Source organism: Melopsittacus undulatus, chromosome 6 (assembly GCF_012275295.1).
Source record: "Melopsittacus undulatus isolate bMelUnd1 chromosome 6, bMelUnd1.mat.Z, whole genome shotgun sequence".
Classification (NCBI taxonomy): domain Eukaryota; kingdom Metazoa; phylum Chordata; class Aves; order Psittaciformes; family Psittaculidae; genus Melopsittacus; species Melopsittacus undulatus.
In genome coordinates this window covers 54,683,616-54,707,182 of record NC_047532.1, presented here as the reverse complement: position 1 = coordinate 54,707,182, position 23,567 = coordinate 54,683,616, and the positions used below count along the sequence as shown (strand labels likewise).

The window sequence follows — 23,567 nt, the reverse complement described above, 5'->3', positions numbered from 1 at the left end:
GGAGCAGTTGACGTCATCTACCTGGACTTGTGCAAAACGTTCGACACTGTCCCACATGAGATCCTTGTCTCTAAATTGGAGAGACATCAATTTGATAGGGGGACCACTCGGTGGGTAAAGAGCTGGCTCGATGGTCGCACTCAAAGAGTTGTGGTCAATGGTTCAATGTCCGGCTGGAGACCAGTAACGAGTGGTGTCCCTCAGGGATCGGTGTTGGGACCAGTCTTGTTTAATATCTTTGTCGCTGACATGGACAATGGAATTGAGTGTGCCCTCAGCAAGTTTGCCGATGACACCGAGCTGTGTGGTTCTGTTGATACGCTAGAGGGAAGGAATGCCATTCAGAGGGACCTTGACACACCTGTGAGGTGGGCTGATGCCAACCTCATGAAGTTTAACCATGCCAAGTGCAAGGTCCTACACCTGGGTCAGAGCAATCCCAGGCACAGCTACAGGTTGGGCAAAAAGGAAATTCATGGTAGTCCTGCGGAGAAGGACTTGGGGGTGTTAGTCAATGAGAAAATGAACATGAGCCAGCTGCAGTGTGCACTCACAGCCCAGAAAGCCAACTGTATCCTGGGCTGCATCAAGAGGAGCGTGACCAGCAGGTTAAACGAAGTGATCCTGCCCCTCTACTCTGCTCTCGTGAGACCTCACTTGGAGTATTGTGTTCAGTTCTGGTGTCCTCAACATAGAAAGGACATGGTACTGTTAGAACAAGTCCAGAGGAGGGCCACGAGGATGATCAGGGGACTGGAGCACCTCCCATATGAAGACAGGCTGAGAAAGTTGGGGCTGTTCAGCCTGGAGAAGAGAAGGCTGCCTGGAGACCTCCTAGCAGCCTTCCAGTATCTGAAGGGGGCCTACAGGGATGCTGGGGAGGGACTATTCATTAGGGACTGTAGTGATAGGACAAGGGGTAACGGGCTGAAACTTAAACAGCAGAGGTTTACACTGGATATAAGGAAGAAATTCTTTCCTGTTAGGGTGGTGAGGTACTGGAATGGGTTGCCCAGGGAGGTAGTGAATGCTCCGTCCCTGACGGTTTTCAAGACCAGGTTGGATGAAGCCTTGGGTGATATGGTTTAGTGTGATGTGTCCCTGCCCATGGCAGGGGGGTTGGAACTAGATGATCTTGAGGTCCTTTCCAATCCTAACTATTCTATCATTCTATGAAACAAATGAAGCAATGCAACTCCAATCCCACCAATACTGCCCTACGTAAATACTCAACTGCAAGTTACCTCATCTGCAGGGTTGAATGCTAGATAATGCAGTTACGTATGGAAGAGGCATGGATTTCTTGCATAGGCTGAAACTTTACAATGAACACAATTTGTTCACAAATAAGACCCCCAGTTGCTCAGTTTAAGATTCCATATGTTGCTCCTGCTGATAATGAGATATTAAAGATTATGGGATAAACCAACATGTCATTCTGATTCAAAAAGGTAAGCTTGTAAATCCATGGAAATCCCTTTTTAATACAAGCAGAAAGGGCTTAGCATTAGCATAAGTTTGCTCAACAGTCAATAAAAAAATCAGAACAAGTGTCGATGAACAAAACATTTATATTCCAGCAGAAAAATAAGATTTAGTGTTACAGAAATAATCTGGTGACTTGTCCCGTGCTAGGAAGCTGTTCAGGTTACATGAACACTTGGAATTGCCTGGGCAGTCCTGTGTCTATTGACAATACCACATACAGCTTCTCAGTGATACAAAGGGGCAAATTCATCCTCAGAACACAGAGCACACAAATAAGAACATGCATGATGTTGAACAACTGCTTTCTTTGTGAACAAAGAGAGGAAGCATTCCAGCACCTGACAGCTCATTGTCTTTATTTCCTCAATAATTTAAGTAGAGTGGCTTTTCATTTATTCTTGAATTATGTTTGTATCTGCATTAGATACTGTAGTGATGCTCTCTGGATGTATATCATTATGACAAGCACGAGCCTCTACAGTCCTGTAATGACAGCAGAGCTGCCAGGAAATCATAGTGCATTCAGGACTTGGGAAAATGGAAAATCCTCACCAATGGCAATTTAAGAGTGAAGGATGACAGAGGTTTAATGATAGCAGAAAAAAATAACCTGACATAAATGGGAGCTGGAGAATTGGAAATATGAATCACTTAGGACAAGCATAGGAAGATAGCAATAAAAAAATCCCAAAACAAAACTAAAAAAAAAACCCAACCAACCCAACAATAAATAACAAAACAATAAACCAGGACTCTTATCAGACAAACTTTGACCTGAGATTATCTGCATCAAGAATGAGCGCACTGAGGGACTGAAGACTCAAGCACAGGTGAGAAACCCAGTACTGGCACAGCTGATAATGCTATGCGGATTAGCTACCAATTACTGCAATTTTTCAAATGAAAATTTGCAGGTTTCTGGAGAGAGAAGAATTTCAGGTAAAGCCTGACAAGTATACCTAGTGCTTGCACTGACAGTCCAGGCTAGGCCCTTACTTTATTTATTGCTGTATCCAGTTTCTTTGATTAACAAATACAAATCTGATCTTAGGCTCAGAACTGGCCCTATTCACTTCTGGAACACAAACCAAGCCCATTCAGCTTTTCTTCCTCTGCTGTGAATCACAAAAGCTTATTTCAGCTGTCTCAGCTTTCGACAACAATTAACTTTGTGAGGAGACCATATCAGTTTTCAACAAACTGCAAAAAAATAAAAAATAACTTAAAAATAATGTGCCCCTTCTTCCAGTTAAAACACACACACACACATACACACAGAGCATGATTCTGCAGGTGTTTCTGATTTAAGCCACACTTGTTTGTTGTTTGCTGCTTTCCCCAGCCCTTCAGTAAGCAAATGTTCAACTGAAGGTTTTGCTATAATACAAAACATAACCAACACTGAATCACCAGCCAAAGCCCTCAGATCTGTGCTTCCCAGCTTCTGAGCACAGGAACATTGTCCCTCAGAAGACCCCAAGACACACAGGGCTCAGGTCCCTCCCTGGCTGGGCCTGGAAATGCACTGTCATCAAGAAGGGTTCTCACTGCTTCTACAGTTAATTCAGGTAGAGGCAACATTTGTTTATCCTGATACTGTAACAACTCCCAGACATGCTGCCCAGCACAAAGAGGTAAAACTTACTTTGTACCTTCAGAGAACTGCCTCCATGGGAGCTCCTTCTCACCTTCCAAGCATTGCTGGTTGACTGAGGAGCCAAGAGCATGTGAGCACTGCAGTTGTGGCTTGCAATTAAAAGAGGTGCCCGGCAGCTGGGATACACCTTGGGTAATTTCCACAGCTGGCCAATGTTAGGTGCACACTGACCACTGCTGGTTTTATCCACCTTGCAAAGGTCAGGATGGAGACAACCGGGTGCATTTACAAGATTGAAGCAAAAGTAACATAGCTGGAGTCAGAGTAGCAGAAAGATACAATGGCAGCAGCATATGCGCCTTTTCTTCTTAACCAGATTACCCCTATGCACAGATAACAAGTGGCCCCAGAGAAAGAATTTTACCACCTAACTCCATATCATTTTAATATGTCATCAGACCCACTCAAACTCTTCAAGTCAAGCTCAGAGACAGATTGGTGTTTTACTTATGTTCTTTCATGAGAACGAGGTTGGGGTTTCTGTTTGGTTTGTTTTTTGAATTAAAATGTTCCCAAGACATTTCTCACTGTTATTAAAGAGGCTGAACCAGGAAGAAGTCTGCACTTTACAGGGAAGTGATTGCTCCTCAGGTCTCTGATCACTTGTAGCGAATATTCCTACAGGTTCAGTAACATTTATTAAAATGTTCTCCATTGATCCCATGAGAGCTCACCACCAGATATGCCTGAAAGCTGAGAGTGATGAGTGAGACCTGCTGAATGAGGGCTTGTACCTTTGTTTGGATCTGAGTCACCTTTTGACATGTTGCTCTGTATCATACCAAAAGCATCCCTGTTTATTATGCACATTCATTGCCAGCTGGAGTTGTCTTACTGTGTTGAAAATAAACAATAATGACATTAATAACTGGCCCTAGAACACACACTGGCAGCAGCCTTGCTGTGGAAATTGGCATTTGACAAGTTCATTTTCAGTTGTGCAAGTAAAAGCAGTTGCCAGTGAAGTAAAAACAACAGTAAAAACTGACATAGGTGTTACAAAGCCTATCTGAATTGTGTCCTAAGGGTGGTCCTGGGACAGGCAAGCCCATACACACAGTGAGCTTATGGTAATATCCTCCAGAGGATCTCCAGCTCTTGAATGCTGGCGCACTTGGCATGTCAGTGCAATGATAAATGTAACTTCAGCAGTCATTCTGCCAGAGACACGGGTGGATTGAAGGTAAGATGCTCAGCATTGCACCATGACAGGCAGCAAGAACAAAGCTGTTTTCATGCACATGTGTGTATACAAGAGATTTTGTACTACCTTGTTAGGATGAAAGGAGTCTCTTTTTGAAAACTCCACTGCTGGATGCTACCAGGCAATATTACAGGAACTTGTTACTGGTAAAAACTCCTTAAACTCTTCAAAAGATCCATCAACTTGTTCCTCCTACCATTTAACTTGTTACTAAACAACAGAAAAAAACACCAGCTCTAATCCAGCACAGCTTTTGCACACCCATCTGTATATTTTGCTTATAATTCTCAATACTGTTGAATTCAAACACAGGTTTAACACATAACTTAGAAGCTATCCCCAGAACTGAAACAGTTGTGTGGACTTCCTTGGGTTTCAGAATAGCTCCTTCATAGAAATGCCACAGTCAATCAATTAAGCAAGCTAAAAGTAATCAGTCACCCACAGTTGATTGGATTTAGCAGTTGGTGAATGTTTTTTGTTCCTGGATCAAGTACACCCACTTTCAAAGCTGATTAAAAAAATTTTAATGATCACTTCCACCTGTTCAGGATGACAAACCAGCTCCCAAACTAACCAGCTCCAAAGCCAATGGCCTCCAAAACCCTGTGTGAGCCAAAAGTAGTTCTCAGCAGGCTGCAGCCTGATGTGAAGACAAAAGCAGGTGGAAAGTGAGGCAACACCTGTGTAATAAAAGTTTCTAGACATCAGGTTTTGAAGCTGGTCACACTGAGGAAAGCAGTATCCTTGGGCATGGGCAGAGCGGAGATGCTGCCGGCAAACATTCAGCAGCAGCCCCTGGCTTGGGCTCTGCTCCCTGCCTCACCCAGAGCAGCAGGAGCTACCAGGAAAGTGCACGTGGTGTGGAACAACATCGTAGTGAGTGAATCTTGACGCAACAAAAACGGCACTACTGGTGCTGCTCTAAAAATAAGAAGCAGCTTATTAAGCTGCTTTCCCTTTGTGAGGGATCAGCCCAGTCAGCAACTCGTTTAATGTCATGAGGGGGCTGTTTAGGTTTCCATTTCTTTCCTCCATCTGTGGATGCAAGAGATCAAAAATAGTTGAAGGATACATGGATGTCATGCCCTTTCAACAGCCTTAATGGAGCACTCTGAGAGGGTCTGCAAGAATGACAAAAAAAGGTCTCTGAGGACGTGTTGCAATCCTAACCATTTAGCCAAACAAAACCCATCTGCTGTCAGAATGCAAACCTGAAAACAAAGCCGACAAAGAGAGAAGTTCAGGGACTCTAGAGAAACCTTCCTGTCTGTTCCTGGATACCACAATTTTGCATTGTTAAACATGTACTTCTAATATGAATAACGGTCACATAAAAACATAGATACAATAGAAAAAATGACTGCTTCAGAATACATTTTTCTGGTAAAAAAAAAATTACCTAAAGTTTCATGTAGCTAAGGACTAGATCCTTAAACTGATGCAAGACAGGGCAGTCCCAGTAAAATCAGTTCATACCATCCTTGGAAACAGATCAACTCATTTGTCCTTATTTTCTTATAGTCAGTGCCACTTTGCTAGCTAGGCCTTTCACATCATGCTGCTTCAACCAATCCAGCAGCCTCTTTAAGTGCAGAAGAACATCATCAGTCTGTTTTAACCCTGTATTTTTTTCCAGAAACATTTTTTTCCAAGGGATTTTTAGCCAACCTTTCAGAAAGGTGAACATAAATGCTCTTTAATACTTGTCATATATTGCAAATCTGAAGGCTGGAAGGTCCCAGGTAAGCTCTCAAACACAGATTAATGTGGTAAGCAGATAAACCAAGCACTCCCTTGCTTCTCTGGGGATTCTCATGCTGAATTTTTAAGTGTTGAGTTTCCTGGTGATCCCATTGGCACACGACAATGAGATGACACCAAATTCCACAGTACTCCTGCAAATCTGAGGCCAGAGTTTTTAAGGGACTTTTGGATTTAAACCCACTTAAATCTCTATTTTATGACGCCCACCCAGCTCCCATAGGTCTATATTTTCAAAGCATACACAACCTGGCCAGCCACAGCTGCTAAACAGCCTAGACACTGATGCTGTCCTAGAGCTAATGACCTTCCCCTCAGCTTTCAAATGAGCAGGAGCTCAGAGAGCATCTCCCTGGAGAGGGGACATGCCTCCATCCCTTCTCTGACTGAAGGACCCTCCCGTGCCTTCAACCCTACTCAGGGTGACAAAAGTCCCAAGTGGAAAGATAATTTCTGTGAAAGTCACCATCCCAGTAATTGATTATTGTGAGAGAACTGCTTATGAAGGCCACAAGGGGCAGGAAGGAAGAAGGGCCTGCAAGGGCAGAACCTGCCTCAGGCAGCTCTCATAGAGACTGGTTTAGGACGAGGTTTGCAGCAGGCTCCAAGGCAAGAAGCACCAGAGCAAGTCCCTTAATAGCTTTCCAACCTCTCTTAGTTTACAGAGCTTCTTGCTGTGGTAGTTGGCTTCCGAAAAATTTCCCCTCCCTCGATGATGATGATGGAGATGTTCCGGGAGCTTCATCAGCAAGACACTTAATGCAAGGCTGAAAATCCAGCTGCGAAGCAGGATCTCATTACGTGAGCTGCTGCACCCCTTGGCTAAGCAGCTCCAAAGCATCATTAAAACGTTGGCAGTAAGCACCTATCTGCACCTGTAATTGCCTAACAGCCATGTATTGCCCGGCCCTGAGATCTTAGTTATTGACCCCAGGGGAGGAGAGCAGGGTTCCTGAAGGTGGTTTTGTTCTGCTGACCAGCACTTCTTTTGTATTTTAAAAACAGCCTTCAAAAAGTGAATGCCAGAACGCCTCAGCCCATTTAATTCCTTACAAGAGTTTATGGAACAGAATCGTGAGTAAATTCAAGAACACTATAAAAACAAGGATTTCATTATCTTTTGTTGGTCTGGTTACAGGCTAGTAATCCACAGCAGATTACTGGAATATAATTGCTGTATATATAAATGTGTATAAAAGTAAGTTAATGTACCTACTCTCTCCATCCACCCATGGAGAATACATTTTACTAAGCTGATTGGAAAGGAATGCTTTAGGTTTTGTTTTTATTTTTTTGAAGAAAACATCTACATATTCATGTAACTTTCTCTGAGGCTCCTGTAAACAAAAAATTATGTTCAGGGCCATTGCCAGAAATAAGATATGCCAGAGGTCTGTAACCTATTCAACAGAGAATCAGTCAATGGCCCAAGGGTACTTCCTTGAAAGGGAAAGGGTAGAATAACTAAGGTCAAGGCCTCAAATGCAGCTCTAGTTTTAATCAAGTTGTTGATTTAGAGCATAACATGCTTTTATTTTTTTTCTTACCAATTGTCAAAAACCATTCTGTTTTCCTGGACCTGTCTGCAACAGCCCCAATGTCTCTAGATAAACCATGTCTGCTCTTTACATCACTCCATGCGCAGCTCATGGGCAGCTATGTACATTGCCACTGAGGTGCAAATATATACACTTTATACATAAATAGATTTGCTTGCCTCATGCTCCTGTATAAATATGTGGAAAAAATAAGGGGCAGAGAGAGAACAAATGTCTTTTTGGTAAGGAAATATTTCAGTAAAACTCATATACTTGGAAGAAAATGAAACCATGGGGGAAGAACATTTTGATGGAATGATTTCTTAGATTTGGGAGCTAGAAGGGAAACAGAGTAGAGTCAGAAAGAGAAGGGAGAGTACCCACGTGTTCAGTCCTCACTGAACATTTTGAAATAATATTTTTGTAAAAAGATTTAAAGGTTTTCCTTGCATTTTCTAATAAAACTAAAGAATTTGTAAAACTTCTTTGAGCGTGTGAAATGTAATCTGTTTTGTCAGACACGTTCTCTCTTAATACACCAACTGGCTGAATACAGGCACCAGAGAAACACCCAGTGGGGCTGGCTTGCTCTCCCAGGTACAAAAAGACACAGTGGACTTGCTTTTCAAATACAATAACCCAGTGCCATTGGGACTGTATGATATAGTTGCCCCGGCATCACTGGAATCTTTCCAAGAAGAATTCACTTCAAAGTATTTTTCAAATCGAAAAGTCAAAAGCTTGTGAAAACTTCTAGAGAAGCCACCATCCTTCCTGTGGTACCTGTGAACTGTGGACATGTGTAATTCACATACTTAAAGTGCCAAAAAGCCTGTATATCTTAAACTGAGCAGCCGTGTTGTAAATAAGTGATGGTTCAGGACAGCACACCCTTGGCACTCCGAATGTGCAGCATGTGTCCATATGTCTGCTACCACTACACAGCAATATCCTTTACACAATATCTACTCACTTGTCACTGGCTTGAAGCCCTCGTCACAGAAACTTTCCCTCTCCATTTTCTGCTGCTCCCAACAGCCTCACACCTCTGGGTTACATTTTGTCCCTCAGCTTCTCACTCCCCTCTCTCCTGCTCCTTTCACCCTCTCTGGTCTTGAGTCTTCAACATGAGCCAACATGAGCCCACTGAACCATGCAGACATAGGCCACAGAGCAACAAGTACAGTAACTCAGCAGCAAGGTCACAGTTCCCCAATAGAGGCAAAACCCTGGCCCAAAGGAAGCTCTGAAAACTGTAGGATTTCTGCTGAGGTGAAGTCTGGCCCCAGGCAAGGTCCAGACAGCAGGAGACAGAGGGAAACTATTCCCAGCTGACCCCAGGCATGCCAATGAAACGACATTATGATCCTGTATTATTTCTTCAGGCATAGTGCCCATGGATGCTACCTGATCTCCAAGAAAAAGCACTGAGATCATTCACAAGGTGAGCCTGACTGCAGCATCCTTCCCACATTACAAATATTCTGCACACAACACAATCCAGATGGTAACAAGCAAAAGTAACATGCTTTAACGTACGCACAGGAGTTACGCAGTTTAAATGTCCTTTGGGAGCGTGTTCCTGTGAAATACACCGAAGATAATTAATCCCTTTTGGGGCAAACATGAGGATTATTACTCCAAGTTCTGAATTTGTATCTGTTCTTGATAAACACTGAATTACAAAAAGTGCAATAACTAGAGATAGTCCATTTCAGGTTTGTACAGCAACTACTTTATTATTTTCAAATGCAAATGTTTGCATTGTTTGCTATTTTACAATTTTACAAACTAGGTATAAAAGACCATAAATAAATGACATAAGTTATGTGTACCTAAAATTCATGGAGGGGGGAGGGGAAATTACAAATTAAAACAAAATAGAAAAATCTATATATCTAACCCAGAGATCGTTCAAATGCACGAAGAAATGCTGTTAGATTTTTTCAGTATCAACTAAATTATAATACGCCTCATACATTCTAATTATAACCACAGTCCTTGCATATTCCAACATACTTGCAGTGATACAAAAAAATAAATGCACTCTCTTTTTATTTGTCTGATTAGTATTTCAGATTCTTTTTTTCTGGTTATGAAAATGTCACATAAAAGAAAAATACTGCTTTTTAGGTCCCGTTTACTGGTGATTTACCAGCCTCTTGTATTTTATACATATATATTTTTAATACATAAGATCCATCACAAAATTAGTACAGCAAGAAACCTGGACAAACATCAACCAGTGGTGTGCAAGCAGGACAATTTCTGAACAAACAGAGGCTTCTCGTGCGAGACAGTCCTAGTGCTGACCTCTCCTCTCCCCAAACGGAAGCAGTGCCATGGCACTCACTTTCCTTTCATCCCCAGCTCCCTCTGTAGCAGTCTGCCATGGGCCATGCTGAGTGACATAGCTGGCACTTCCTGGCACCTCGACAGTGCCCAGGCTCTGCCTGACAGCGCAGCCACCTCACTTCCCTTCCATGACCCTGCAGGCATAACTACGGTTAACAGTGAGCTCAGAGGGTCCATGAGGAGGGAAAAGAGGAGAAAGTTGGAGCGACTTTGGGATACCACTTTATGGCTCTGGTCAAGGCTGCATTCACTTTTAACATAGAGAATCCAGCCTCCCCCATGTCTGCTGGAGTGAAACCCTGTCCCAGGGCAGTTGGCTGTGCTGCACTGGGTACCATAGCAGATGCTAGCCCACCATGGCGAGGAAGCAACTGGGGAGCACCACCTGCCCTGCTCCAAATCCCTAGTGCCATAATGTTCCCTGGACTCTGGGCCACAGCTCTTCTCAAGCTACCTCACATTGACGACGAATTCTCCAAACACAGAAAGCTTTCCTAGGTAGTACCAGTAAATTGCAGCACTGCTCCTCAGGCCATGGAAGAAAGAGTGCCTTCTACTGCACTTCACCAGTTCTTCATCACCCACAAGAGGAACAGGACACATTTCACAACTCTCTTGCTAACTGCTGTAACCTTAAAAGTCTTGTTGCATTATTGTTCTTTAACTTCGCTGAGAGCAAATGAATTGTTTTGATTATTACATTAGAAGTTTTCACAGTTTGCACACAGAGCAAGGTGCTTCTGTGAACTGAAGAATTGCATATATTTGTTTGCATTCAACAAGTCCTTAAAATCCTATTTTTGCAGATAAAAAAGTCTACTTAAGAGTTCAGTTCAGGGTTACCAGTGGATGGATATACAGGTGTTGCCTCCATCACCTTGCCATTGAGAAACTGGTGAGTTTTGATCACAATCAGGGTATTAAATACAAATAAACAACACTTAAGAATACCTTTAGCACCCTTATGGAGCCTGTAATCCATAACTCCAAAACTAACTTGAAATTGCCCATTTCAGGCTGTAGAACTACTCATTAAGGTTAGTGCGGTAGCTAAAAAATACACTTGTAGATAGAGAAATTTAAACATCTTTTTAATGTGTGTGTTCTCACTACTATGGCAGACACGAGCTATTGGCCTGTTCTCTTATGACAGGGAACTCCTGCGCTTCCAGGGATGTTTCCGGCACATTCACAGGCAGTTCTACACAGGAGGTGACTCGCACACAAACACACGCACACAAGCACACAAACGCACCTTTCAGAGGAGATACTAATCCATTACCCATTCAAGGAAAAAAAAAATATATTTATATCACTGCAATGGCACATTTTGTGTAAAATGTCACTTCAGCAATGGATATGGGCAGCTCACAGGAACTGGGTTCTTTGCTGCGGCACCTAGTCTGGTGTCCATGGTAAGATGTGTAGTGCTCCGTCATCTGCATCCATCAGAGATGCAGCAGTGACAGCCAGGTGGATGAGGAGAGAAAATAACCAAATATATAAATAAAACCAAAGGTAGGAAGAGAAAGCAAAAGGGGAGGGGAAAAAAAAACCCCAAACATCCAGAAGTCTGCAGGGCTTTGACACAGTACATTCCTCAAGTGACAGCTGGGTGCTGAGTCTCAATGAGTTAGTTAGCTCTCAATGAAGAAAAAAAACTGGAGTGGGTGGCACACAAAAAAAAAAAAAGAGAAAGTCAAAGTCATGCTCTCTTCAGCAACTGGTGACTGTTCAGCATGTGTTCTCCAGAATCAGTGCTATGGAAGATGCAACTGTAGATCCAGAAGGCTAGTCTATGTTCCTCCATGGTCAATATGATCAATAGGATGGGCTATAAGGACGTGAAAGCAAAATCTAATTGCCCTGCACAAAAAGAAAACACAAATATATTAAACAATATGCAACAAGACAGATGGACAGACCTGCCTGAATGCCTCTTCTTAGATTTCCCAAGATGAAGCACTGCTGTTCCTTGGCTGCCGCAATTTTTGATTCACATCTAAGTTAAAGAGATGAACTCATCTCTGCCCTGGTGAAGAGGTGACCTGGCAGCAGGTTCGTGGAATAAAACGTCTTCCTATAAAGGGGAGAAGGATTTCCTAAAGGACAGAGGACAAAGTAGCAAGAGATGCAATTCTCACAGGAAAGAGTGGTGGAAAGGCAAATGCAGGTGGATGTAGAGCATTGCCACACTGGCTAGTTCATCCATCTTGGGCGAGACAAATACAGCCAGCAGTTCTCAGATGGTGAGAACCTTTTGCCTTCCTTGCCCCTTTTCATTCCTTCACACTGTTTCAAAGTCCTCCTTCCATGGTGCCATATATTTTGTTTTAATCTGCTCTCCTCCAGCTAAAATCACATTGAAGTGGATGCCCCCTCACTGGCTGTGTTTTATCACAGGGAACACAACCATCAATGGCAGCTGTGAAAACCCAGCATCTCAGCTGCCTTCACAGTTTTCATTCTATAGGGACAGTTTTCCATTTTGTGTGGAAAATATTGGAGTGTTTTGAATTCCAGTTACTGAACTCCAAGAAAGCAATTTTACAATCTGGCCAGAAAATTGGGTGCATTTTGTTTTTACATAAAAACAAAATCTTAACAGAATGCAACAGATTTACAGCAAGAGGAAACTGAAAGTATCTCTGCACTTAAGAAACAACATGAAACAACAGAATATTTGCTTCTGGAAGTATAAGTGTCAGGTCGTTTAAACAAGTAACCACTTCTCACCTTGCCTGGCAAAATGACATTAAAACATGCTGGTTTAAGTAGTTTTTTTAAGGTTTCTTTTTTTTCTTTGAAATTGAAAAGCTTTCACAAGTAATACTGCAGAACTGTTTTTACTAAGCTGTCATGACTTGACAGGATGCAAATTTAGCATCCCATATTCTGAACAAGTTGTTCTCTGAGAAATTTCAGGGTGAGGGAGAGTCAGTGTTTGAAATCAGCAAGTTATTGTTCAAAGTGACAAAAAGTGATGTGAATGACGATATAGTAAGTGTGACTTGTCCAAGTGAGTGAGCTGTTTTGGATCTAGAATAAATGCAATTACTAAAAGCCCTTGACATACAAAGTTACTAAATAATTTCTGAATTTGCTGTCAGGTGCAGAGTGGGACAAAACTATTACAGACCAAAGAACCAGCCTTAGAGCCATCAAAACAAATCTCACCTTTCTGACATTGTGCCTGGCACAGCTAAAACATGCTTATTCTAGAGGATGTGTCATTAAAATCCTCCTCCTACCCAGTACAAGTGGGCCTGATTCTGTCTCTTTTTCTAAGGTCATCTCATCACTTGAAAGGACTTTAAAAGGAATCTAATCTATATACTCTGTTCAAAAAGAGTTATAAAATCTTTAATATAAATAAAATTCAAGCTTAAATGTGTTCAGAGCTTTACCAGATAAAGCTTTATCCTGTGTGAACTGAGGAGGACAACCACATTCCTACAGCAGTCACCTCCAGCTAGCAACCTAGGAGATGCTTTCACTCATGCAACTTTCCATCTGCTTCTTGTAGGAGTTGGAGGGCAGCTTTTCAAGCAGGTCATGCTCCATCCTGTTTGCCATACTTAAGGAGAGGCTCTTAGACCTTAGCCATGCAGCCTAATCTGGCACTCACACCCACAGTTGCCTTGATAATCCAACGTACAGGGATGATTTCAAAAGTGAATTTGGTTCCCACAGCTGGTGAGACTGCATTACCGTGTGTGAAGCATAACACTGCTGCTTAACATAGCACTATCACCATGCCCAACACCCAAATTATGCAAAACCAGGAAGGCTGCATGCATAACCCCGTTTCCTTCTGCTCTCCCTCCCATAAAACCCCTGATACAGAAACTGAGACTGATTTTTCTAAAACATAAATATTGGCTCTACTGTTTTGCATGAGAGGGAAGGAGAAGCCCTTGGATCTTTGGTGCATTTGTGAGTATCTCTGCTTTACAAGGTTATTCTTACTTTCTATACAATCTATATGCCTGTTTTTTTCCACCCAAAAAATATAAGAACATCCCTGCTGCTCTTAGTGTAAAGTGGGGTCAAGCTCTTAGAACTGAACTGAGTGAGCCCCAAGATGCATTCCTACACCTTGTCTGCACATCCTAACACGCAACAGCTTGAAAGCAAGACCAGGTTTTGAAACAGTGCAATTTTCACTGTCATCAAATAGAGCAAACAATGGGTAACACTAAGCAATTAGTCTGGGAAACCAGCACAGGTTCATACAAACTAGTTGGGAACCCCAAATAATACATACCACAGCACTTTTTTTTTTAACCCAACAGTGATGAAATCCTAGCACAGTTTAAGAAATAAAGCACCATGAACATGTTGTACACTGTACTTCCACTGACCTTCTTCATGTGGCAAAGAGAACTGTTTCTTGAAAGAGAAAAAAGTCTGAAAGCTCCACAGCCACGATTGTCACAGCTGACTACTGGCAAGATGTTCACTAAAAGTCTCTAAGTGGTAGGCTTCAGCACGGCACAACAACAGCCAATAAACTCCCCAAAAGTCCAGTTTTGCCCAGTAATCCACAAAATGGGTCATATCATGTCTCAAGCCCATAAATGAGTAGATCACTAATTGGCAGGCACTGATTAGCCCAATGATACTCTCACTGAGGTTTCTGCAAGGTATTAGTGATGCATCAAGTCTGCAAAAAATATCCTAGGGCAGAGTCTTCATTCCAGTGAAAGATGAACAACGGTGGTTTCACCGACAAATAAAACACTATGGTTGTAATCCTACGGGTCACAGGGAGAAGGAAAGTAATGTTGTTTTTGTTTTTTAAGCACAGTATCTGGCAGCAAACATAGCATCAAAACTTGAATGTGACTTTATATTTATATAGATACACGTATTTTACATATCGTTGATCAACAGAGAAGTATGTTCCAAAAAACTATTTGTTCCAGGTCTGGTTTGAAATGACGGCTTGTCATTTCTGGAGGCTCCCCTCCCAATACACACACTCAGTTTCCGCAATCTGTACATCAAGCAATACTGCAGATCTTTATTTCAACGGGCGAGGAGACGAAGTAAAAAAAGTGCAGTTCTTCAATTAAAGTGCATGGATGAGGTAAACTAATTTCAAGAGTTTTGAGTTTATTCAGTACTGGTTTAGACAGGGACCATCCTGCCGTGCATCTGTTGCATTTGGGTGCACATTGCTTGAACGCTGCTTAATATCTTGTTCTGGTGCGTGATGGCAGTGATCCCAATCCTCGCCAGGTCACTGTGGAAAGCAAGAGAAGTAGGGGGCTGAGAACTCTGGATAAGATGCTGGCACAGAGAATATTAAGAGTCAATGACAAGCAACACAGCAAAAGCAAGGCAGATGTACAGAAATGTTTAATTAAAAAAGTGAGGGGATTATGGAGGTATTTTAAAGTTATCCAAATGAAAGGCATTCCATTCCTTTAATGAATGTAATGATATGCAGCACAAAGGAAAAGAGGTTGATTAAATCCAGATTTACCAGTTTTTTTATTATATCATTGAGTACTTACTCCTGGTTCATATGCACCACAGCCTCTAGGGTGGTATAGCCAGCAGCTGTGAAGTTATCCTTGTATCGCTCCATTTTAATGGCTTGGAGCCAGTCACTGACAGAAACAACCGCTGAGAACTCAGGGGAGCTGGGATCCAGCAGGGCTGTGCTAGGTCTGGATGCCAAACAGTGAAAGGACAGAGAAATGGTGTCAACTGGATCATGAATCACAAAAAAGAGTTTGGTTTCTGAAACAATTATCCTCAACAATTAGAGAAAGTAAGGACAAGACATTGTACTCAGTGAAACTGGTGGTTCTCTGCACAGCAACGTACATCAATGCAAGAAACTTCAAAAAATAGAAAGTAATAGGCCAAATTTTGCTAAGAATGAATTTCACCTTAGGTTTCTATTTTTGCTTTCAGATCTAATTTGAACCACAATGCCACTTACGATTTCCACCTCAGATACAACAAAGTTCATAGAAAATGCTTTTACTTTAAAAAGCAAAGAAGATAACAATGCTGGAAGGCATTCAGCCTACTAAGTCTGTATCTCAGAGGCAGCAATGCAAGACCTTGCCAATCCTGCATGTGTCAGACCTCAGCTCAGCAACTATAGAAACACTACTGAAGTATGTGCAAGGGAACTGGGAGCTCACAACCTGCCAGACTGGTTTGGAGGGCAAAACTCAGGGCAAGTTCAGATAAATCCTGTTTCCAGTCAGGTTTTCAGGCAAGCTCAGGCCATTCAATCAAACTCAGGACAGCAGGGAGTTAATCCCCTCTTTAATCAATCCATTCCTGACCAGCGCGTGTGCCAGAAGTGGCGGGAATCATGCAAGCTTTGATCTTTGTTTGCGCTGTGGCATGTGCTTCTTATTTTCCCTTGCTCAGATTTGTGAATAATTATTTTTACCAGACTTGCTTCTTAGTATCTCATTATCCCACGTCTATTGTAAATCACAGTCCCATTAAACCATTATAAATTACTATCTATCTAACCAAAACAAATATAATTTAGCAATTTATTTGAAAATGCACATTTTCAAAGATTAGATGTGCAACAGCATAGTTATGTCTTGCCTAAGGCACCCAGTACATGCTGGTACTACTTGGTACAAGTTTTTTAAAGTACTATCTAACACAGGACCAGTGATGGCAAGCTAATTATATGCAAATATGCTCCACACATAAAATTATATATTAATAATGGTATATGTATATTTGAAATTCATATTCTAATGAGAACAAAATAAAGATATATAAATAGCCAAGAACATTAAATGATCTTGAACAGGCTATCATTTTTTGTAAAATCTATGTATTTTCAAAGAGCACCTGTAAATTGGAAAGAAAGCAAAATGGAGGAGATCATGCTGTGATTCTCAAGTCAAATTATCACAGCAGATCATATTGTGATTCTCACCATGTAAATTATTTAAGTCTCAAGGGTGGACGCATTTTTGCCAGGCTACCAATGCAGTTAGGGCAATCTGGAGATAATGTGGTGACAGGGGTCTCACAGGGTTAATAGTCCCTCTTCTGATATTCTACATTGTAAGGAAAATTCACAAAGGGACCTACAAGTTTAAAAAAAAAAATAGCTTTTTCCAGGAAGTTGTTCTGTTGGAGGCTAAAGAAGAACTTGTGTTACTCCTTCATTGATTCAAGAAACTTAGCCTTGTATTGCCCTGTGGATATTTTTATATCTTCCCTTCTACTGAAAAATATTTTCCCATTATCTTCCTTTTGTTTCTTTCAAGCTTTTTTCCATATTTGCTGCAAGTAAATCTACCTGACAAGGCAAAGGCGTTTGAAAAAAATAGAACAAACCTGGTGTAAATTAGCCAAGCTCCTATTACTTCAGCAGTGTTTCACCAGCTTAAACAAACTGCTGATCTGTCTCAACAAAGATATTTTGGTTTTACCCTACAACTCTGGGAGTTTCCTTCCTACTGCTCTTCTTTTGCACGTAGCAGGTATACTGTGCTTAGCAAACAAAATAAATACCAGTGTAATGCGGGATCGGTGAAGACATGAAACTGGCTTTCCACAAAATTAAATTCAAATTCACATAAAAATTAATCCACACCTTCCCAATGCCCGCAAGGCGTTGGCTGTAATGCCGTAATGCTCATTTGCAAATCCTACACAAATCTAGGGTTTATAAAACTTGATGATGTACTTTTCCTGCAGAAAACCACATCACTCCTGTCAGCTACACTGCATTAAGGCTACCCTTCCAAGCCCCTTCACTATGGAAGAGAGGGAAAAGATGTGGCAAACTTAAGTCTTCAAACTTTTGTTTAAGACTGTTCTCTGAACCTGGTGTGATACAGGAAGAGCTCTGCTCATTCCATTTTCCATCTCACAGAGCTAGGAGGGTCAGAGATACCCAGTGGGGTTCAGCAGCATGCCAGCACAACCCCTCTGCCCTCTTGCACGATGCAATGTCTGCTGTGCAGTCAGGCTCTGCAGAGCCACGGAGCACACATTAAGCCTAGCACAGAGGTTTAGGTGACATGCAGCTTTGCCTGTCATTTCCACTATGCTCCCTCATACATCTCTATTACAAAAGCACAGCTGACCTGGAGCTTTCACTGCCTGTCCTCTTCAGGCTGTTGGGGTTGCGGATGAGTTTGTCCAGCATGTTGACAATCTGTCCAAATTTAGGCCTGTCACTGCGTTCCTTCTGCCAGCAGTCTAACATCAGCTGATGGAGAGCAATGGGGCAGTCCATTGGGGGTGGCAGCCGATATCCTTCTTCAATGGCTTTAATAACCTATAAATGGCACAATTAGGAAGACATTAGAGAACATCAGACACTACTCAAATCTACAAGCTGAGTATCATTTATCCTAGGGCAATGCAAAGTATGGAAACAAATCCACAATTAAGTGGAACAACATGGAAAATGGCACTCAGGCTCAGGCAGTTGGTGGTCTCAGAACTGTTGTTTCTCCTCAGCAATGCAAAACTAAAAGGGTACAGCATCCAAAACAGACAGCAGGGCAATGTTTTGCAAGAAAGCACATGGGATACAAGGATGACAAAATAGCCCAGGTTAGAATTAAGCAACTATCTTTATTGGACAGAGGGTTGGAAAAGCAACAGTTCTGGGAGCCATACATTGAAGATGAAGTTTTCCCCATCACTTTTAGGACACAGCAGATCAACCCCTTGCCCCCTCCTCTCTGTCAGCAATACAGGCCTTCAACCTGTTTTCTCACCACTTTATGCTCTGACCCAAGAAATGCAGAGATGGGAACCCTTTTGTACAGCTTTATCAAGAATGTTCAGAAGTCCAATGCAGCACCTAAAGTATGCAATTCATACTTAATAGAAACCAGAAAAACTCACAAGCTGAAGCAATTTCAAACCCTCTGAAAAGGGCTTCAGAGCTCAGTACTCTAATGGCTTGTTAGCCCTCTCAGGAGAATGGGATGTGACCAGGACTCAATTCTGATATGACCCAGAAGCCTTCAGTTTTTAATTAATCAATATGACTTTGCTAGCAGGATTCACCATGACACTGAATTGCACTAAATTCCCTTGTTCTGCTCTTGTCCAATTAGTGGCTAAAATCCACTGGGAGGACAGGGTGAGGGATATGCTTGTACTAACAGCAGCTGTTCAGTGACTACAAAGTGGCTCTCACTACTCCAGACAACATAAAGATCCTTTTGATTTCTCTTGATTCAACAGACACAGAATAATTTGAAATTCACTTCTGCTTTGTTGTGAATAACACTACTCTCAACATCATTAAGAAGAAAAAAAATTGTATGTCTGTGCCATGTATTAAAAAGAAAATGCAAAGACAGTAATACTGGCTTTCACTGTCCTGTTCAAGCCAGCTTTTCAGCATGGTGTAGCACCACATGTTAGCAGTGTATACCAGCCTAATATAATAGCTGTGTGTTGGTTGCATTGAGCTTCACTGTGCAGTGTAGACATGCCTGATATAACTGAGACACATCTGGTGTTTTATTTTGTTGATAAATCTTGATGACTTCCTGTTAGCAAAGGAAAGGCAAGACTGGGTGCCAGAAGAGACATTTCACATCAGAAGGAAATTAAAATTATATCCCCCATTTAGATTAAATGCCATCCACATCTAGACACTCTTTGAAAATGTTCAGTTCCACATAAGAAAGCAGATGACTTGTAAAATGACTTAACCACTCCCATGACCATATATTCAGATTAACATTTTCTTCTTCCTTTATATGTTTCTAGCTCCCCTGGGAAAAGAATTATGGATAATCTATGCCTCATTTTCACTGGGATTTATTTTTTTTTATTTAATAAAAATTCTATTAGCAAAAGCTCTTATTAGCATTATTATTAAATACTCTTCTAGAATAGCAGCCATTGTGCATGCTCCCCCTTGGAATACACTGAAGTAGTCCAGATGGTACGGTTAAACAGGACATGCATAATTTAAGAATGGTCATTTAGGAAAGCTGCTTTTTAATGTCCTCAGGGGGCAGCTATGTGATTGTCACAGGGATGCTCTGACTGATAATCAGAATTAGATTTCATATGTGTTGTTTTAGATATCCTACAAGAAATAAAATCATCTGGAAGAAATTACAAGTGCACTGGGGCTTGAAGAATTAACTACTAATAGGAAGCCCCATTAAATTAAAGTGGTTTTTCTTAAAGACTTTCAATAAAGTTGAGATTTAACATCAACATTCAAATCTTCCCTCTCTTGGCAGTATTAAGATCTGACAGTTTAAATATATTTGTCTCCTTTTTCTTCATTCTTCTTTTTTATTTCAATTGCTTGTAATATTTTTTCTAATATATATTAAAAAAAGGAAAAAAAAAGAAGGAAAAAGAAAGGAGAAAAGAGAGATGCATAAGTTACAGACCCTAACTTAAGAATTCCCTATTTCCTGACCATAGACCAGGCTTGAAATACTCAAGGAAGTCTCAGCTCCAGAGAAATTCCCTGAGAAAACAGGAATTACCACTAATTATATCCTTCTAAAAGCCTGAAGTAAATGTCTTATAACCATATAGCAGTTGAAACACATCAGCAGACATCTAAGGACAAAGACAAAGGCATGGGGGAAAGGGAGAGAAAAAGAGGAAGCTCAGGAGGAGACTCACATCTTGATTGGACATATCCCAGTAAGGTCTTTCTCCGTAGGACATCACTTCCCACATGACAATGCCATAGCTCCACACATCACTAGCTGATGTAAATTTACGGTAGGCAATTGCCTCTGGTGCAGTCCACCTGATGGGGATCTTGCCACCCTGTCACAAATAAAAGAAACCGCGGGCTATGAGTCAGTGACACAGTAAAGCGCGGGCCTGACACAGTTCTACACTGCCATTAAGAACACAAAATCGTTTTCTGCATGCAATTCCAGAATCCTTCTTGAAAAGGCATCCACTTTTAAATCTTCTTGCCATAAAACTGTCAAATCCAACCAGGAGGCAATACTGCCCATCTGTTTTCTTTAGTCACAAGGAGGCGAACCAGTAAATTGTTAAATGTATTTTTATCAGCCCTCTAAGAGATCTCTGCTTAGGGCTATGATGAAGCATGAGAGCAAGCCAGGGGTTTTACAAAGTATATATTAGAGATTTAGTTGACAAAACAAATAAGTACATGCTGGCTGTTAATTACTATTTCCTTGCTTGCCTGTCTGACCTGTTTGGCCTGTTTCAGAAAAATGGGATTATAAATGTTTCACTTTTCAAAAAGGTAAAATAAAGAGAGGATAAACTGGGGAGATTTATGAATACTGTGGTGTTTCCCATAGGCAGTATCCCAACTCCTACCAGAGACGTGAGACAGCAAGCAAGCCTCTGGGCTCTCCCAGTCCCCAGGGAGGAGCTCAACACCAGAACATGGCACAAGGCTGCTTTTAATACCTGTTGGAGAGAGAAGTCTCTCATTGCGATACTTCTTTTTAAGCAAATATAAACACTTGGGCATCTGATCTGGGCCACTGAGGTCCTGCACTGTTTTAAAAGGAACTCACTCCATCCTGTTTATCTGATTTTGCCTTAGCTGAGTGATCACAGGCCAGAGATTTCTCCTTTTATTTATGCTAATATGCAAGGTGTTTTTAATTGAGCTTTTGGTTTCCTGCAGTTCCATCTGGGGACCGACGTAAACTGAACAAAGGCTTTAAGGTTCTTTAATTTGCTTTTATGCTTTTTTGATTAAGTTTATTTTGGTAGGTTTTTTCTCAGCAATATTCTAGATAGTTTTTATCCATAACTAAATGCAGCCTGTGCATACTCAATGGCTTATTGTTCTAATATCTCTCTCAAGTGTTTAATATGGACTTGTTCCAAAGCCAAGTGAAATGAAAAAGGGTCCTTCTCATGTCTTCTTTTCCCTTTGCATGAGGCCCTTGATGAATCAGGCTGAAGCAGTATTGCCTCGTGTGGCTAGAGGATGCTCTCACTTTAATGTGTTAAACTACTAATGGGGGGCAGAGCACACTATGTCTTTAAAAAAGACACTTTAAAAATTGCGTTCTATTGCATCGTTTCTACCTATGAAAATGTTCTGTTTCTCCCTTCAGACACAGATACATGGACATAGTTTATACGTGGTTGTCATTCTAAAAATTGTCAATAAGCTCTTTTTACTTAGCTGCTCAAGTACAGCGGAGTTCATCCAAATTTTCCTGATCCTTCATTACTGATAACAAATGAAGACAATGCACTGTAAAGTAAATGTCATTGATTCCCTGTAGTTTACTCTCAAGAGCAAACATAATACTGTATCTCCACTCACTAAATTCAAAGGGAAGCTTTTCAATCATTTCTGTCTTGCCCTTGTGTGTTCCTCTAAACTTTGATTTCCCTGAATACAGCTTTTCAGACTTCTGCTTTTTCCATTTGCCACCATTATAAGCGAGAAATACCAAGGCTGGCCAGCATTTAATACTACAGGAGTCTATCTTTCCCTGTAACGAACTGTGAATCCATTAAAGGATGAGTGTTGGGATTAAACTCCAAATCTGAGTGCTGCAAACAAACCCTGCACTAGGGAGAACAGATGGAGAATGGCAGATATTTAAAACTGAAAAAAAAAGCAATTAAAAAAGGAGACTTCATAAACTCTGACTTTTTCTTTTCCCTTCATGTGCATGTTAATTACAGAGGTATTGGTAGAAAGGCTGGTAATAGTCAGGATGTTGTTTTGTGGCCAGAGGTACTTATATTATTCCATTATTCCACATGCAGCATATTAAAATGCCTTTAGCAAAATTAGTTAACAGTGAGATGCTGAAATATAGATAAAATGTGAAATAAACAAAAAAATGGGAATGCAAGTTTCCCAGACCAAATTTTTTAGGTCAAATTTATGACTAGCTTTGCAATGGGGAAAATATGGACTTATGGGGTTTTATACACTTGCTGTATCAAACCTCAGTGAGACTAGCCACTTGGAAATCATTATACATGTCTGCAGACATCAGAAGGAATAGAAGCCTAAGCTCTAATTTCTGGCATCAGGTTCCTGTCACACACTCCAGCACACTGAAGAAACCAGAGATGGGTCACATCCTCACAGAAGAAATACCAATGCAGCCACTGATGTAGCAATACCACTACATTAATTTATACAAGCTATGGAGTGTGGGCCAATGTTTATTTTTAGATTGTGATATAGGTTTCATTGTGACTGAGATTATTTTAAACAAACCATCATCACCTCCTACACAATCAGACAAAACCAATATGCAGGCAAGAAAACCCACTGGACATTTTCTTTCCCTCCTTACCCGTGTGGTATAAGCTGCTTCAGGGTCATCTTCCAGGACCCGGGACATGCCAAAGTCAGACACTTTGCAGACCAGGTTGCTGTTGACTAGTATGTTTCGAGCAGCTAGATCCCGATGCACATAGCTCATGTCAGACAGATACTTCATTCCTGAGCCAATGCCACGAAGCATCCCCACCAACTGGATGACTGTAAATCTGCCATCATTCTTCTGCATATGGGGAAAGGAAGAAAATCACAGAGCATTAAGCTAAAAGTTACATTATTGCCATTGCTGAAATTGGCAAAGAG

General features: G+C 41.3%; 1 protein-coding gene across 1 annotated transcript in view; it reads right to left on the bottom strand.

The window, feature by feature from the left end:
* Positions 1–9,363: 9,363 nt before the first annotated feature.
* EPHA4 (EPH receptor A4) overlaps positions 9,364–23,567 on the bottom strand; it is a 109,469-nt gene continuing 95,265 nt past the window's right edge. Inside the window, exons 13-18 of the mRNA XM_034064380.1 lie at positions 23,278–23,487; positions 20,633–20,782; positions 18,100–18,293; positions 15,529–15,684; positions 14,371–15,254; positions 9,364–11,872 (exon numbers count right to left, since the gene is read on the bottom strand). Coding sequence (XP_033920271.1) covers positions 15,140–15,254; positions 15,529–15,684; positions 18,100–18,293; positions 20,633–20,782; positions 23,278–23,487 — 825 coding nt within the window. The 3' untranslated portion in view covers positions 9,364–11,872; positions 14,371–15,139. The remainder of the gene's footprint in view (positions 11,873–14,370; positions 15,255–15,528; positions 15,685–18,099; positions 18,294–20,632; positions 20,783–23,277; positions 23,488–23,567) is intronic.